At 37.8% G+C, this 17928-nt stretch overlaps 2 protein-coding genes across 14 annotated transcripts; one reads left to right on the forward strand and one right to left on the reverse strand.

Annotated features, from left to right (window-relative positions):
* Positions 1-1233: 1233 nt before the first annotated feature.
* On the forward strand, positions 1234-2251 carry LOC108612968 (serine protease 1-like). Its single transcript, XM_018006104.2, has 2 exons — positions 1234-1546; positions 1608-2251. Exons 1-2 carry the CDS (start codon positions 1269-1271, stop codon positions 2167-2169), a joined length of 840 nt encoding a protein of 279 aa, XP_017861593.1. The 5' UTR covers positions 1234-1268; the 3' UTR covers positions 2170-2251.
* Positions 2252-3095: 844 nt separating this feature from the next.
* Nedd4 (E3 ubiquitin-protein ligase Nedd4) lies at positions 3096-17787 on the reverse strand. Of its 13 annotated transcripts, none has more exons than XM_018006087.2 (19): positions 17605-17787; positions 16761-16946; positions 11263-11345; positions 11114-11195; positions 10554-10592; positions 10334-10494; positions 9669-9816; positions 9471-9595; positions 8957-9056; positions 7586-7770; positions 7163-7394; positions 5732-5836; positions 5307-5544; positions 5115-5239; positions 4907-5048; positions 4685-4841; positions 4327-4620; positions 3862-4260; positions 3096-3796 (listed from the first exon to the last, which is right to left on the reverse strand). In XM_018006087.2, exons 2-19 carry the CDS (start codon positions 16923-16925, stop codon positions 3694-3696), a joined length of 2883 nt encoding a protein of 960 aa, XP_017861576.1. In that variant the 5' UTR covers positions 16926-16946; positions 17605-17787; the 3' UTR covers positions 3096-3693. The 13 variants fall into 13 exon arrangements, with proteins under 13 accessions (XP_017861576.1, XP_089323591.1, XP_017861575.1 ...); XM_089467465.1 differs by having other exon boundaries at positions 7163-7370; positions 10325-10494; positions 17605-17786; XM_018006086.2 differs by having other exon boundaries at positions 10325-10494; positions 17605-17786.
* Positions 17788-17928: the final 141 nt, after the last annotated feature.

A 17928-nucleotide genomic window follows, 5' to 3' on the forward strand; every position in this document is an offset into this window, starting at 1 on the left:
AAGAAAAGTGTCTCATCATGAAGTATGTATTTATAACATTATCTAAACGAGATAGAACGGCAGAATCGAGTGGTTATTTTTTAACTAAAGCTAGACGAATATATTTAGAGCTGATTTGTCGATATTCACGTACTTTTGGACACAGACATTTCGAGAAATGCTGTCCCAATACATATTGATATGATTATCAAACCACAATGCGCTTAATAAGCATGCCATAAGCAGAATAAAGCTAGCGCAGAAAAGTCGCTTTGCCAACATAAGGGTTAAAGCTAAAAGATTTCATACTGACCGAGGTTTCTATAGACTGTGATTTTCCAAAAACTTATTTGATTTTAATGTTGAGTTTTGATAATGTTATAATTGTTGGATGTTTTTTTTTTTTTCTTTTTCGTTGTTAACATTATCAAAAACAAATGGATTTTCGGTGGACACATGTTGATAGATATTTTGAAGCTTTAAAGTACTTGATCATTAAGCTTTGATAGCTCCACCGAATCTTAATCAGCTAAAAACTTTTTAGTCATACTAACTATATAGATTATAATATTATAAATAAAATATATTTTTTTTCTCAATTTTATAAAGATAAACAGATTTTAGGCTTTTCCTTTAAAGTACATTATTTTATTTTCTTAAAATTAAAATACTTTATAAAAAATTCACTTGAGCTGTTTTCTCATTTTTCTATTCTATTATAAATCTAGGAAGGAGCGAATTATAGTACTGAGTGCTGTAAATAACACTAGATCTGATAATTTAATAAATAAATATCATAAATAAATACATTTAAGCTTAATACCTAGAAAGTGTATTATATCTCTAGATAATACGCTCTTGCCTAAATTACTTTCCATGGAAAATTTTAAATACAATTTGAGTTGATTTTGAATATTAGTACTAGAATAGCTAGAGCGTGAATATCTAAGAAACTGATTGGATTGATGACGACGTAAAATCGCAATGAATATAAATATATATACAAAATATATATAATATATACAAATGTAAACCCTTGAGTTATCAATACTTATAGCAAAAGATACGCAGCTATTGTTTCTATATTATTTTATTTTTGGCAAATAATCCTATCTAAAGTTTACAAAGAGGCAAACAAAATTTTAATTTAATTGATAAGCTTGACAGAGTTACTAAAGACACTCGAACACATGTGCTCTAACCCTAATTTTGCAGACGTCATTCCCGAGCGAATCTGTATATAAGGGGCAGCTCGAACTGACCAGATTATAGTCTTCATTGAAGTCAACATGAAGGTACTCGTCGTATTCGCTTTGGCTGTGGCCTACGCCTCGGGATCGGCACTGCGTGCTCCCTATGAAGTGAACGTGGAGCCTGAGCTCCGCAATGTCTACGTACCCGCTGTGGATGGACTTGATGGTCGCATCACCAATGGACGCGATGCCAGCCCTGATCAGTTCCCCTACCAGGCTGGTCTTTCTCTGAGAATTGGCAACTCCGCCGCCTGGTGCGGTGGCTCCGTGATCGGACACGAATGGATCCTGACTGCCGCTCACTGCACCGATGGGTAAGCTGAAGCAGTTTTGCGAATTGACCCTCAGCTAATGCTTCTTTATCCATTCGTACAGTGTTGATTCCATCGATGTTCATTTGGGCAGCACCATCCGCACTAGCCCCAAGGTCAAGTACACCGTAGGCAGAGACCGCGTCATCATCCACGAGGGCTGGAATCCCAAGACTGTGTTGAACGACATCTCCCTCATCCGCATTCCATACACCGATTTCAGCGACGCCATCCGTGCCGTCGATCTGCCCCGTCTGGAGTCCCACTACTCCACTTATGTCAATGATGAGGCCGTTGCTTCCGGCTGGGGCCGCACCTCCGACTCCTCCAACGCTGTGGCTTCTCGCCTGCAGTACGCCGATATGAGAATCATCGCAAACGACGTTTGCAGGAAGTCCTTCCCTCTGAACGTCCGCTCCAGCAACATCTGTGTGTCCACCCCAGCCGCCGTCTCCACCTGCAACGGTGACTCCGGCGGCCCATTGGTCCTGAAGCACAACAAGGAACTAGTCGGTGTGACCTCCTTCGGTTCTTCCGCCGGTTGCGAGAAGCAGCAGCCAGCTGCCTTCACCCGTGTCACCAGCTACCTGGACTGGATCAAGGACAAATCTGGCATCTCCCGCTAAGCTGTAAAATGAAAGGCGTGCGTTTACTTTAGGCACTCGCCTTTTTCATTAAAATAAAGAATATACAAAAACGAAAAAAAAATATATATGTATATATATCGAAAGATTACTCTAACAATTTTCGACTAGATAGCTGCTGCTCTTGGATAATTTTTCTATGTAGATATTTCTGTATCCCCTATCTTCATATTCTATTCCAATTTTATGGGCCAAACAAATTGGAGTAGAATAAATTGACTCATTCACTGAGCTTGTCCTTCGGCTGGATTCTACGTTTCCAAAGAATTTACTCATTAAACTCGAAAAAAAATTTTACAAACTCTTATATTTTTATAATTTTTTTTATTGTTTTTCTGTTGTTTTTTTTTTTTTTTTTTTTGCTCTTGTTTTGTTGTTGTTTTAGTTTCTTTCACATTGAAACTGTTAAATATATTTTTGCTTTGTTTTGCATTTTTTTTTTATCATAATTTGACTTTAAAGTTTAGTTTAGGCTTTTTTCGGCTTTTACATATATATTTATATATATATATATATATATATATATATATATATATATATATATATCCTCAATATATCATCAATAAATTTCATACATTTTGTTTTGTTTTTTTCATTCATTTTAATAAACATTTGGAATGCATTTTATATAATTTAAATTTAACAATATACATAAATTTGATTTGCAATTTAGTGGCATCGTTTTGTTGTTGTTGTTGTAATAGTTATTTATATAAACGTTATCATTAAAAATTGGAGAGACTTATGCACAGTTTAACATTAGAATTATTATTATTATTAAATACACATACATAGTTATACAGAATAAAAAAGTTACAGTTTCATGGTCTTTATCAATCGAATGTCAATTAGGCATAACTTTTCATTGTTGTGGACACGAATATTGCATAAAAATAACAATTATAAAAAACCTTTATATAAGATATATTTTCTCTTTTCATTTCTTTCTTTTACTTTTGTGTAATTTGTTGATTTTTCGATCTATGTGTGTGTGTGAGTGTAAACGCAGGCAATGCATATATTTAAATTTGTTGTAGTTTAGTTAGTTAGGCTTACTAATTTTTACAGTTTTTCGGCATGGGCCAATTAGAATACAAATACAAGTAGACCCGTCCTTTATGTATAGTCTACTCCAATTAAGTGGACCTTAGGTCACCAATTGGAGTTTATGTATGTGTACGTGTGTGTGTGTGTGTGTATGTGCTTTCGCCTAGCTAAAAATACATACGAAACAGCACTAAACTAGCAAAAGTGATTATAATACAAAAGCAAACGAACAAATAAGTACACGAGTGAGTGGCGGTGGTGTTCCAAGTAGTCGCAATGCGGTTTCCCTGTCGCTGCTGCTGCCGTTGATGTTGATCTTGATGTTGCTGATCTTCTTGTTGTCGTAGTGATGTGTGTCGTCGTTGTTGCTGTTCCTCCTCATATAACTGGTGAACCGTTTGCCACAACCAAACAGTGTCAGCCACGTTGCCAACGCCGTCGCACACAGGACCAGTGTTATTAATCAACTCCGGCAAATCCTTGGCTACCCTCAATGGCCTTGATCAGTTTATCTTTGAGCTGCAGGTAGCCCTCGTATGGTGGCAGGTCAAGACGATTGAAGCTAAAAGAGTAGAGAAAGCATTTCAAATCAATCCGGATTGCTGGAAAAGCCAGACCCTTTCTTACCAGGTATGCGCACGTGGAAAGTTGTTGGGTGTGCCCCATTTCTCAATGGTAAACATTTGCGGACCATTCGATCCGTAAAGCTCCTTGAAACCGTTCATGGGCACACGCGATGTGCCCGTGACGAACTGCAACAGACGCGAGCGCATTTCGTTGGAGAATGATAAGACGGCACGCCAGAACCATTGAATGATGATGTGGTTCATATGATAATCGCCCTTATACAGGGTATTCTCACGCCAATCCTTGACATCGATGTTCTGTATGCCGCACATCAACAGCTCCAGTTCGTGCTCATCAAATATTTTGATTAGATTCAGTGGTATGATAGAGCCAAAGCCATCCAAGAATGCTGTCATTTGATCCTTAACACGCGCCACAAAGCGCCACTCGATGACAAGCCTAGGAGATGCAGAAGTAAGTATACGTTTAAGTATATATGTTTAATTAATTCTATTTCTCACTTACTTAATGTATTCATCTTTATTTTCGTTGGACACTTCAATGTTGGCGCCGCCTGCCTTGAGCTCGTGCTGACTCTTTTGGCCAAACACATCTTCGTCCAGGCAGAAGGTGAGCTCCAGAATGCGTGGATCATTCTCCTTGATCCACATCAATGAGTTATAGTATTCAGTGTCAACCGATTCCATATCCTTCAAATCTATGGACTTTTGCAGCATCATCTTGTAGAACGGCCGTATAAAGAAGGCATCCAGCAATTTGCCATGATACACAGCCATGCCAGCTATGCGACCAATGAACCTAAGACAAATATAAGGTATTTATAATGGGATACAACATATTTGCTGTTTCTTTAAAGACATACTTGAAATAACTTAAATGCTCCTCATTGCACAGGCCGCTGCCATTGTTGATTTGCAACGTGTAGTTATCCATGGCTGAGTACTCGAAGAGTCCATAATACGGATTAAACATTTCTTTGGATAGCAAATAGAACCACTCCCTGGCAAGGCCACCATAGTCTGAAGCATAATCAAACATTTAGTTATATATAAAGATATCTAAAGGAGAGTATATATTATTTTACCTAAGCCCGTCTCTCCTTCAAACTCGACCCATAATTTAGTCTTTAGTAAATCGGTCTTTGTCACCGAACTAATAATTCTATACGAATCCTCCAATATGGATGTACGACGAATGCGTATTTCAAATTTATTTGGTACATTTGTCTGCAAGTTAAAGAGAAGACAGATGATTAGTTGACTTTTAATATAAATGGTATAGTCTATGCTTACAGGCTTTCTAATATGACTCTTGAAATATTCATATTTCTGTTTGTAATCTCGCGAATAGGGAACCGCTTGGCCAGCGATATTTGGATTTGACAAGCGTGGATCATCCCACTGTGTGGTGCGCGTATCTGCAAATGAAAACAATGTTGAGTTGAGTTAAGCGTGACATCCTTTCATTGTCAGATTAGAGCTTACTGTGATCTATGTAGAAGACGCGACCATCTGTATGCACGCGCTCTTCCCAGCCCTCGGGCAACGGGCCAAGATCGTCTTCGACGCGGCGCGTTTGATTTGGCATGGGACTGGCGCGTCCATTACGCGGATCTATCCAGGTGGTGCGCCTCGCCTCGTGATCAATAAAGAAGGTACGTCCATTGGGTGCCACCTGCATGGACCAGCGGGGTGGCAGCGCTTCCTCCTCACTGGCGGCGGTCTGCAAAGGCAAAAGGAGTATCTTTTAGCTGTATACAAAAATATATTTCTCAAATAGTTCCTAATGAAATATTTATAATCTGTTGGCAGCTAAAAAAAACAGCACATGCACATTCGAGTGCTAATATATATAGATAGGTAGATATAGTTAGGTATATATATAGTATGTATATGGAATGAAACTTTACTTGATCCGTGGGCACAGCCGCGTTGTCTTCCTCGGAATTGCGTCGGGTGGACGATGCTGAGATCTCTGAGGGATTGTGGCTGTCTGTGTGATCGGTGTCTTCACTCTAATTGGTTATGGTTGCAATATGGTTTGGTTGTTGTATAGTTTAATTGTTTATTTTTATTACAATTGGAAGAAACAGAAAAAAAATGTTTCCAATAAATTATAATTAATTTTGCCAAACACGAAAAACAAATAATAAAAAAAAAAAGAAAGAAGCAGAACATAAAAATACATAGAGCACAGCCAATTAAAGATAACACACAGAAAACATATATAACTATACGAAATAGAGCTAGAGAAACAAGGCATATACGAATATATCAATGCTTCATCAGCTCTAAATTGAGACACAAATTAGAAATTCAGATGGAAAGTGAATGTGTTAAGTACAGGTCTGTATTGCATATGTTTATTAGATGGAATTATGTACATCATGCATATCATGCATATCATGCATATACACAACACATACATATATAGTAGGTACAAGAAATTTGAGTAATTATGTATATAAATTGTCTACCTCAAGCCAATTAAACATGGTTAAAGTGTATGTAAGGGGCGATGGGAGATGTGGCATAAAAGGCCACAGGTAAAAAGGTAATCTGGAATCGATTATGTGAACAGATAAGGTTAGGCTTATCATGAGTTGATTGAACGTATGTCGAAAATGTCGGATAGCAAATTCGGCATATAGATTCTTTGAAAGTGAGAGATAATGCCCACTTATAGATATTGATTACTTTCTATATTTTCCACAAATATCAAACAGAACTAATTACGCCTGCTCCGCATACCCTACAAATGAAGTTAGTTAAGATACAAATTACAATAGACGCGTTTCAGGGTATTTGGTAATCGACCACTCCCGCCTAAATTATCCCAACTTTTACACATTCCTTTTGACAACATCCGAAATCTATATTCACATGCTGATTTTTAACGAGAAGTTGCCCCCGAATTTGTTGTCGATATGTGTCATTATATAAATAGATCTGTTGTAAATTCTATGGTATTTGTATGCTCCGTAGCTTACCCCATCCGCTATACGCGACCATAATAAGCCCATCCAAGCTTTAATTTGGAAATTTGTTTCTGGACTTGAAGTGCTGAGATAGAGTTTTGGATGATTTTTTTCTGAATATATACAGACATACAAAATTTTGATCTATGCTTTCTTATATACCATTTTGAGCAATCTTATAATCTTGGCTGAGATAGACGGACTGACAATGGGTCTTGAAGAATATGAAGGCAGAACGAAGCAACGAGGGACGAATCACAAAGTTTAGTTTATAGAGTTAATACTTATAACCGTGCGAGTGTGAGTGTATGTGTCGGTGTGAGTGTATGCTGTGTATGTATGTGTGTGTGTGTGTATGCTAACCAATTGTCTATGCTGCTGCTGCACTTGGCGCCGCCTCTGCTGCCTGTTGTCCAATTGCTGGCGACCCAGACCGTTGTCATTGGCACGCCGGGTCAATAGATTCGTTATGGCCATATTGACTAGATCGTTAGGTGCTTGACGCACCGGTCGCAGATCGTTCTGCACGCTGCTCGACGAGACCTCGATCTCATTGCCAGCATCGCTACGCCTTTGTAGTGAATTGTAAACAAAACTGGATTTGTAAAAGAGACGCATTAAAGAGAGAGAAACAGCCACAACGGATCAGGGAAAAGGAGTAAAGGACTTAACCAGTTGGGGATTCTGGGAATTCAGAATCGGGATTTAGACAAAACACAAACAGTGGACGGAATTTGACTTGGAATCGAGCTCATTGCGAGCCCACAGAGATTGAGGCATATTAACCTGGCGTGATCCACCACTTGATTGGACTCTAGTTCAGATTGTTCAGGTATTGTATCACAATTGTAGTTGTTGTTGCTAACTGATACTTGCGACTGTCTGCGCGACATTTGTGTGGGTGTGGTTGGTGTCGTTGTGGGCGTTGAGGGACTATATGCGGGCGTGGCATTGTTATTATCCCTGGCATCCTAATTTAATATATATACGTGATTTTATTAGCCAATAATTAAACAGGGTATTTGTATGTGAAGCATATTAGATTATGGATATATTGCTGCTTGAAAACTATGCTGCGCTGTGGCGAATTCTATGTAAATAATGAGTTTGATAGTTCTATGCAAAAACTTGAGTAATATTAAAAAAAAATATCCATCATATACAAAAATCTCTATAAATACGTTAAGTCTTATGTCATAATTAGCATTTTCATCTCTCCAAAAACTTTTCAGTCAGCCCTCGCGAATACACACACTTAAATATGCTTTAGCTGTACATATCGCATATTTATAGAGCAACTAGCCAAACTACACAAACAATATTTGTCAAAGTAAATGAATAATAAATTTACAAAACAAAAGCGCCTGAGAATTGGGGAGCCTGACAGGCATTATAAAGCGGACTATCCAAAAATCAATAGTTTTAGCGAGTTATATGCTAGTCTAGCTGTTGGTTTTACGATTACTATATGCATATAGTACGCGCGCATTAGAGAACTGTTTGGCATTACAAACATGCGCCTCAGGTACAAGTTGTGGTCGAGTATATCACAAGTTTGAGCATTCTCGGACAGTGTTAACTGCTGATCGGTTCCATTATCTGCTGGCGACTCCGGCGCAGCCTCTTCCTGCTGCATTTCGACTTCGTTGTGTTGCTCTCCGCAGTGCAGACAGTTGCTCTGATCAGCAGTTCGTTCCGCCTCCAACTGGTGTACTTCTTCCTGCTCCTCCGCCTCCTCCTCTTCCACTTCATCATCATCTCCGCTGTCTACGCTACTCTCATCCCGTGTGGCTGGCAGCAAGGACTTTGCACGCTGTTTGTTGTTGATGTTGTTGTTGTTTTTGTTGTTCAGTGTATGACAAAGGCTCACAGGAAATATTTGTACAGGTGAGATGAGTAGTGTGTATTGTGCGTGTATGTATGTGTGTGTGTGTGTGTATATAGTTAAAAAGTTTATAAAGTTCATGCATAACAATTGAGTCAATTGTCAAACACACATGCAGCATAGTTTAATAATAAATATTATATTTATATTTGTTATTCTTGGCTTTTGTTAATCAAAATCAAATTAAAAATCGATTTTCTTTTTTGTTTTTGTTTTGCTCAGTGCAGCTAAGTTACACTTGCACTAAGAAATACAGTGGCTGTTGGACTTACCGGTCCACGTCCCGACTCCGTATCATCCACACTGATGTGAAAACGTCTTTGGAAATCTGATGCCAGCTGCTCAACATTTTGGCTATTGTTGCTTGTCAAGCTGTGAGGCGAAAGAGATATTAATAGTATTATATATAAATATATATACAATATAAACTAATAAAGGTTTGCATCTATGCTGTTTGATATACATATATGTATGCTTAAAATATAGTCTAAAATCTCATTTGATAAATTAACTAACTCTTGTAATAGTCAGAGCGTGGCACTCACGAATGATTACGGTTTATATCTACATATGTATATTTACACAATCTATTGCTTGAATAGCTAAGTATTTTTGTAGTAAATAAAGTTGTTGAGTTCTTCCTCATGAATAAGTGAACCATACATAGGTTAAGCAATCTGTCATTCTATCAGTATGAATACATCTAGTCAGTCAGCTGTTTTACTCTTCCGTATGCCATTCATCAATCTATCAATGAGTCTAGTCCTTAGAGCTGCTCTCACTTACATGGTTGGCCTTTCCCATTGCGTCGTGCGTGCTGTATGATTCACATAGTATGTGCGTCCATTCGCGTCCTGTCGCTCCTCCCAGCCAGCGGGCAGGGCATCCGAGCCGCCAGTAGGAAATGGATGCTTAACAATAGAACATAATGAAAAGTTAGTTAGTGAAATGAAGCATTTAGTTTACTGTTTCACAATTAGCTACCGGCTGTGATGTTTGCTCGCCGGCATTTGTAGCCTCGACATGCTCCCATTCGCCGTCGCTGTTGTTGCTGGACGGTTCGCTCTGTTCGCGTGTTTCGCGTATGAAGGCATGATAGATCTCCAGGGTGCCCTTGATGCGTGATTTAGCGCTATATTTGCATACAGAAATGTAGAGAATGGAGTATTAAGTCAATGTTAAACAACAGGCGCACTTCAAGGCCAACAAATATATACACACACAATACAGTTACACACACTATCAATACCAATACCAACACCAATACCAGCACACACACGCACACTCGTATTTACAAATAATACAAAATCAAAAATCATAAACAATTACACAAAGCGCTGTCTAAACAGCAAACAATAACAAAGCCAAATGATAAAGAGTTACGAAAAATGCATATGACGAGTCTCTAGACTAACAGAAGCGGCAAATACGTGATGCAACGACTAATTAAATGGATTGTGTACAGCTTAGTTTCGATCTATGCCTATAGTACATATATATAAGTTCATCTTATTTTCAACTAATTTTTTGTTTTACTTTGGATTCGATTTACTAGTTTTATATAGATTTTTGTTAATGTTCTTGTCTAAATGAACTGAAATTAAATAAAGGAAATCAAACAGCAACTCAAATAAACATACCCTACTGACCTGCGCGGACGCAGCGGGTAGCTCTGTGAGCCAATCGTGCGGCCCTCCTGCTCCGTGGGCAGATTGACCAGCGTCAGCTCCACCATGCCCAGGAAATCATCGCGTGTCAAGCGATTCTCGTCAAATACTTGGAAAACCAGCTTGTGCTCAGACGGTTTTACCTAGAATTGAGATAGTTCAATATCTTATTTATTTACTTAGGTATATTTAGTATACTTACTCTAAATATAAACTCTTCATTCCAGGATGGATTTAGTGTCTGTAAAAAAAAGAAATGAGTGTATTAGCGCAGGTACAAGGTATTTAGGCGGGAGTGAACGACTAGCAAATAGTGTAAACAACTGTTATTTTCATTAATTTACGCTACTTTTAAATACACATAATGCCCTGAAATATCCTAAGTTTACGTAGTATTGAAGCTCCTACTGCCCGTTACAAACGTTCTTCAAGCACAACATACCCCATTTCATAACTTTCATAATTTAATGGGTATACAATAAGATATCAATCATAAATTCACTTTTGGACACTTTTCCAACCTTCCTCGCCTCTCATTGTGAAATTATTTGGTTTTCTCAAACAAAGTCCCCTGACCTTAATCTTATCATTAGTCATTAGCCATTTGCCTTTAGTCATTGGCCAGCATTTCCACATCTGTTTATATGGGACTTTGCTAATGTATGTAAGTTCTGCACATGTTGACTGATAAGATAGCAAATTAACTACAAACTATTCGCTGCTCATAAAGTGTGTTCGGCTCTTGGGCAATAGTTCGCTCACCTTCTTTTTAGTTTTGGTTAAAACTGAGTCAATGTTGATGTCGCCGTGTATGGTATTCAAATCGATTCTGACATACGGATCACTGGAAGAGAGCCAAATGGAAAGGTACTCAGTATGTGGTAGTGACAGCTAGCTTAGTTTCAACTTACCTGGCACCAAAAATATCCTTTTTGGCCAAGGATTTGCCGCTTAGCACAACAATGCGCAGGTGACACGAATCGCCGGCGTCGTTCTACAATGAGAGAAGCAACAAGAAAATGTGAAAAGTTAAGGCTGAACAACTTACAAGTGTGCAGCGTGTCAAATGAGCCACTTGCCACTTGCCACTTGCCACATCCCACATGCCACATTCCACATGCAACGACAAAACTCTTACAAAGTCCCCGAGACACAGACTTTACATTCTTTGTTTACACAGTCATAAAGCATTTGCTGTTGTTGGCCACAAGATGCGTATACTTAATGTCTGTGATTACGCATACGCAACGTTCGCTGCCAACATCTAATTTATGCATTTGGATGCTGAAATATAATATGTATATATATATATATAACCAACTCTTCTTGCGCCCTTGACCCAAAGCCCACTCTAATCCGCATTTATGCCTAGTAATTAGCTACTTAATTGGAAATTTAATATATATTTAATGCCAGTAATTTATTGAAATTAAATATTATTTCAGACATTTGCATGCATTTTGGGAGTTTTTGTCAAAAGACCCTAGTAATATGGGAGATTGAATGGAATTGAAAATAGTTTATAGCCAAATCTGTTTTGTATCTGTTTATTATGCATTTTGTATACCCGCTCATGTACTGAGGAGTGGTTATATCAGTTTGTATACTGTATACACCCACATTCATTTATTTAAAGTTGACAAATCGAAACTTATTTTACACGCTATAGTGCAAATGCTTTGGACGAGTATTATGTAGTTGGTTATGCTCACCATATAATAGGCAAATGCAAAAAATAAATATTACACTAACTTTAGGTCATCTGCCTAACCGGTTTGTGCAACTCTCGCCTCTCATTAGCAGTTCACAATATTTTAATTAGCCCAATAATATATTATATATATTACTATATATTACTGCATACTATGTGTACTATATTTTATATATACATATAGACTACATATATAATGTAGTGTCAACATTTTCCGCCACGTTGTGAATGCATTTTGCAGGGCCGTATGACACGTTTTCCATGAACTTATTATATTGATTTTTTTTAGCGGTTTTCCATCTTGGAATGCTTGTGGTTTGTCTCGACAGCCGATTGCTAACTACTGCAGTATATATATATATATATATATATATATATATATATATTATATATATAAATGGGTATTTCGATATAGTAGCGCATAGGCATTTTACTTTTAATTACAATTCATTCTGGACATGTCAATGACGAGAGTATGCAGCAGAAATGTGGCCAACATTAAAGCTCAAATATGCAGTCCGATTACATCAGTCAATCAATCAATCAATCCATCAGTCCACAACAGAAACCCCGATCGAAATCCCAAAGCCTCGACAAGCCGTCTAACCCTAGCTAAGCGCTGTCACTTTAAGCTCTGCCTTTAATTGATTTTTAGCCATTAAATCTCAGCTGGGAATGTTGTTAGCTGTTCCACTACACAACGAACGTCTGTGGACGTTCATGGAACATGCTAATATCAATTAAGAACTTTTAAGAAATTAAGAACAATTAAGAATTAAGATTTTAATGTAATGACAAAGAGATTTTAATACAAGAAGCTGGGACGAATATGTTCTTCTTGAAAATCCGTTGGAATTGTGCAACTTTTACAAGCGTTTCTATAAAATCCACGAATCATTTTATAGTTTCAAACAACTTATCACTTTCCTCGAATTTGATTATCAAAATTCTTTAGCCTAAGCAAATAAATGTCTGCAGCATGTGCCAAACAGGTGCTCCGGTCGAGGCAACCTTAAATAATTCACATTGCTGAGTAATAGGATATGTATATATGAATAACTATTTGTCCGCTGATAAGCGACGATTGCAAGTAGTAATAGAATTTTAAGTCAAGTTATCACACGGAATTGGAATTGATATCTATTTGAATTGAAGGTAAATGATTTGTAAATACGAAATATGAGTTGCCTAAGGAAAATAAGCAAAGCAAACGTCCATTAACTAAATTGATTAAATTGATTCCTATTATTATTACTATTTTTGTATTTTGTTTTTTCCTGTGCGCATCTGAATGTCAGCGAAAATTCATTACACAAATTGATTTGATGTCGCATATGAGTTCAATAGGGTTTTCCTCCCACACACACACATTTGTATATTGATGGATGAGCTAAAGGGCAGATGAGTTCAGGATAAGAGATATGCAAAGATATATATGCACGTAGATATGTCTATGTATATACACATTGTGTGGAATGAATGGAAAGCACTCTTAAATTTAACACGTTGCGATACACAGAGTGTAAATATGAATAAGTAAATAATATTTATAAATAGAAGACCTGCATTTAAAGTGTGAATTTCTTGGGCTGTTTATCCCAGGAAAGAAATTTCTGTATTGTGATATTTTCTTGCCTAGCTTGAGAGAAGAGCTCGAAGAGAGGAAGAGAGAGAGAGAGAGAGAGAGAGAGAGGGAGCGAGAGAGAGAGAAAATGAGTTTTATATAAAGTATATATAAAGAGAGAGACAATATTTTCCCCCGTAAAACGTATAATTAGGCTCTTGTTAAATGTGAGCATATTTTTGTTTCCAAACAGATTCAGAGTATGAGATGGAGATGAAGATGAAGAGCAGAGAATGCACTTTATGAATGGAGCCCTCTCTCAAGATAGCTTATCAACAACATAGCCAAGACTTTCAACATGTATATATACCAGTAGCTGTTCAGTGTATTTGCATCTATTTAACACGAAAGCTTTTGCGCCAAGCGCCGATCGCGTTTTAGGCGCTAAAAGGTATGCATACTAGACACAAATAGCGAGTGACAGAGTGAGATGAGAGGGAAGAGAGAAGAGAGAAACACCTGCTATCACTTACATCAGGGTTATTGAAGCCATGAATTTGACCATCTTCGTCATTGTTGGTTATCGTTGTTGCTGTTGATTCGGCCATTTTGTTTGATATTGTTTATGTTGTTTTTCTAATCCACAGAGAGTGTTAATTATTGCACGCCTTTCAACTAAAAAGCAATAAACATTTTAGAGTTATACGATTTCAGTTTTAACTGCATCAAGCGAGAGATGGCGCACCAAGCTCCAAACACAAATTTGATTTTGGCGCAATAAATTTCAGTTTATGTTATTGAAGTCTCTATTTCATATTTCCTAAAAGTCTACAAAGCGGAACAGGTTCATACTAGATATTTGAGTATATTTTGGTTTTAGTTTTGAATATATATATAATTGTTCTGGTTACCGACACACACAATTCATTATATATAAATAAGTACAAAATTAGGTCTGCGGACCCATATTAAGGCGAAAAACACTAAAATATGTAAAAGTTTTTTTTGGCATATATACAATGCACATGACTAATGAAAGAGAGAAAGAGAGAGCGAGAATCCAAATGGCGATGGCCAATCTTGTTTTCACGTTTGCGACGTTGATTCGATTCTTAGCTCACGAGCAAAAGCAAAAGGCTGTTGCTTTATGTGAACACATACATATAAACACGCACACACACACGAGTGTTTTTATTTTATATAATTAACACATTTTCAGAGCAAAAAGAAACGCACGCGGCATTTATATTTTGGTCATATATATGTGTGTGTACATAATTCAATTATTCATTTATTTATCTCTCATTAACAGGCCAACGCGCAAAAAATAATAACAATAATAATATATACAAGCAAGCGAGCGAGCGGGTGAGCACAACGCACAACACACCAACACTAATGCAGAAACATGTTCTACGTCAGTCTTTTCCACATTCATGTGATTGTATTTGTACACCAGAAGCAACAACAACAACACGACGGTTGCCGCTGCCTGTAACGGGAGCTCTCACGTTCTAAACTAAACTAAAATATTTTTGCTCGAATACAGTGTGCCCAAATGTGTTATGTATATAAATGCAAAGAGGGAGAAGTGATGAGCAACAAAAAGCTTTCATACAGAGGCTCTTATTAATGGAACTAACATGTCGCTGAGCGGATGGTTGATAAATACATAATATACCGATTTCTACTCATGTGATGTAAATAAATACACACATGTAAACGAACGCATTAAGCAAACACATTTCAATGCAGTGTGTCCATATTGTGTAAATGTATCGTTTATAGTATTTTTTTAACACTGAAAAGGGAAAAGCTTCTCATATGCCCGCGAGCTTTTTGAAACTGGCAGCTGCTGCGCGAACAAGTGGCAAGGCAAACAAAACAAAAACATATGATTTGAAGTAAATAGATGCGTGTGTGTGTTTGTGCGTAAAGATGTGAATGAAACGCAAAAACAATCAAAGACAACTCCATACTATGCGTCAAGCTATTATAATTAACATTAGATTGCAACCGGCTTACGTCAAATATCTAGTCAGCTATATTTAAATAGTTTGATTTATGATAATGACAAATGATCTGGTTAATGTATATATTCGTGACGTTGACAGGTGTGTCTGTGACGCAATTATCTAGACTTTGGCTGAAAGCTCACCCACTCGCACAGTCTAGTGGTAAAGCGCGCTAAATGCAGCTTGTTAAGTTTTTAGAGGTCGATTGTCACGCCCCCCGGCGGTTTAGCACAAGCTCGCTAATGAAGATAAAGAGCGATTGCGCTCCCCGCGCTGCGGAGCTAGTTGACTAACTGTGTCAAATGAGTAAAGCAAATACAGTGAATGCTCGCAAGAGCAAACGCCTGCACATTACTGTTTGCATTATTGAAACTTATGTTAATTGTTAGAGTCTTCACTGTAATCACTCAATTAAATTCATTGAGCGCTCAAATTACGCACATTCAAAGCAAACAATTGCTGTTTATTTATTTAATTAGCAAATAAATTTGCAAACTTCTGCTACAAAGTGCTTTTGTCTCTCATTGTTTATTGTTGTTATAGAGCGTAGCGCAATTATTAATGGTTTGTTTCTGTGTGGAAGTGCAAAGGAAACACACTTTCAGACGTTCTTTCGCAGCAGCCACCCAGAAGCTACAAACGTGCCATCCGCACAGATCTCTGGAATTTGATAATCACAGTTAACGCTTATCAAGCACGTCGGCTTATCTCAAAAAGTACACAAATACATGTTGAAAGTGAGCAACAAAATAAATATAAGTTGGAATAATCATTTTTAATCATTTAAAATGATTTAGGGAAAATTGCGTAGTTCTCGGGATTTTAAATAAATTTTAAGGCGAATCACAGCCAATAAACGGTCGAATTCATATATGTATATCTCTCTTCAGATAAGATCCATTGTATAAATATCGTAAAAGACATACATATATTCGTCCATACATACATACATATACAATCATATATAATCAGTTACTAAAGCAAAGCACACTGATAAAGAAACGAACATTTCCGTGCGCCACCCTCCAATGGGCGCACAGCCGCTGACCCTTACACACAACCCACCGGCCTACTCTCCACTCCGTTTACAACCTACAGCCCACATCCCTCTCTACTCACCACTACAGCCAGCGATCTACGTGGCGTGTGTCCGTTACTGTAGTCCAGGCGCTGTTGTTGTCCTGCCACAGAGGCGGCGCGTCGACGTGGCGGCGGGCGTGGCACGTCGGCCGTTGATGAGGATGCAGCCGCAATACTGCTGCTGCTGCTGTTGCGCACCGACATGGTTTGGCCTACGTTCTGCAGCTGCAAGAGAGAAAGAGACAGCGTGAAAGAGATATAAAGACAACGGAAGTGCATCTTTAATTAAAAAAAAGAAAAAAGAGCAAACAAAAAGTGCTCAAGCACTGACAAAAGCTAGAGGTGAGAACAAATGGAAGCTGCTGCACAGCAAGGCCAAAGGCAGCGGCAGCAGACAACAAAGACGTAGAACGAACGGTACTTGTAAGACACACATACTCAGACCCAGCGTGAGAGAGAGAGAGAGACACACGCACACAGGTGCAAGTGTATATGTGCCCATAGAGTTCTTATGGGCAACAAAGCATAAAGCCAAGTCAAGTAATTATCCAAGCGCGAAAGGTTCAACGCCGTTTCGACCTGGCCGGCTTTCGTGATGGTATTCAAATTCTAAACTTATTTCATTTGGTTTGATCTGACAGTAAGGCACATACACAGGCAGCTCCATACAGATAATGACTGTCGCGCTTACTTGCACAATAATTTCGTTTGATTTATGTTGTATTTTTAACTAAATTGTTCTACTATAAATGTGAGCCTGTATGTGTGCAATTTATGAATGCATACATATACATGTTTGCATGTGCCTGTTTGTTAACGTGTGCGTGTTTGAGTGTTTGAATGTGTATGAGCAAATACTTGGGGGAAAACTCATCTCACATACATCTTTTCGCACTGCCAACTGCACGGTAGGCTTTGATTTCGTTGAATTCGCGTGTCAACACTAGATCGCGTTTACATTTTTTGTTTCACAAATAAATAAATTGATTGTTTATATTTTATGCGCAAATATTACAACAATTATTTGAACTTTCACGGCTAAACACGCCCGACAAGAAACGACAACTAACTTATTTCGATATACTTGCTGATTACTTTTCTGCTCAACTCTGTAGCCAAATATTATCGATATTTGTAGCTTACATCAGCGCTGTTAAATATGTTTCCGAATGTCATAAATTTATTGAAAAATTCGAAATGGCTAACT

This window comes from Drosophila arizonae, chromosome 4 (genome assembly GCF_054131065.1).
Source record: "Drosophila arizonae isolate 15081-1271.41 chromosome 4, UAZ_ARI_1.0, whole genome shotgun sequence".
Lineage (NCBI taxonomy): Eukaryota > Metazoa > Arthropoda > Insecta > Diptera > Drosophilidae > Drosophila > Drosophila arizonae.

Coding starts and splice junctions, on each gene's coding strand:
- LOC108612968 (XM_018006104.2), top strand. CDS start 1,269: ATGAAGGTACTCGTCGTATTCGCTTTGGCTGTGGCCTACGCCTCGGGA. Junction 1,547..1,607: donor GCCGCTCACTGCACCGATGG/GTAAGCTGAAGC, acceptor CCATTCGTACAG/TGTTGATTCCATCGATGTTC.
- Nedd4 (XM_018006086.2), bottom strand. CDS start 16,925: ATGTCGGTGCGCAACAGCAGCAGCAGCAGTATTGCGGCTGCATCCTCA. Junction 5,837..7,162: donor AGCAGCAGCATAGACAATTG/GTTAGCATACAC, acceptor ATAACCAATTAG/AGTGAAGACACCGATCACAC. Junction 5,240..5,306: donor CGTCTTCTACATAGATCACA/GTAAGCTCTAAT, acceptor TTTCATTTGCAG/ATACGCGCACCACACAGTGG.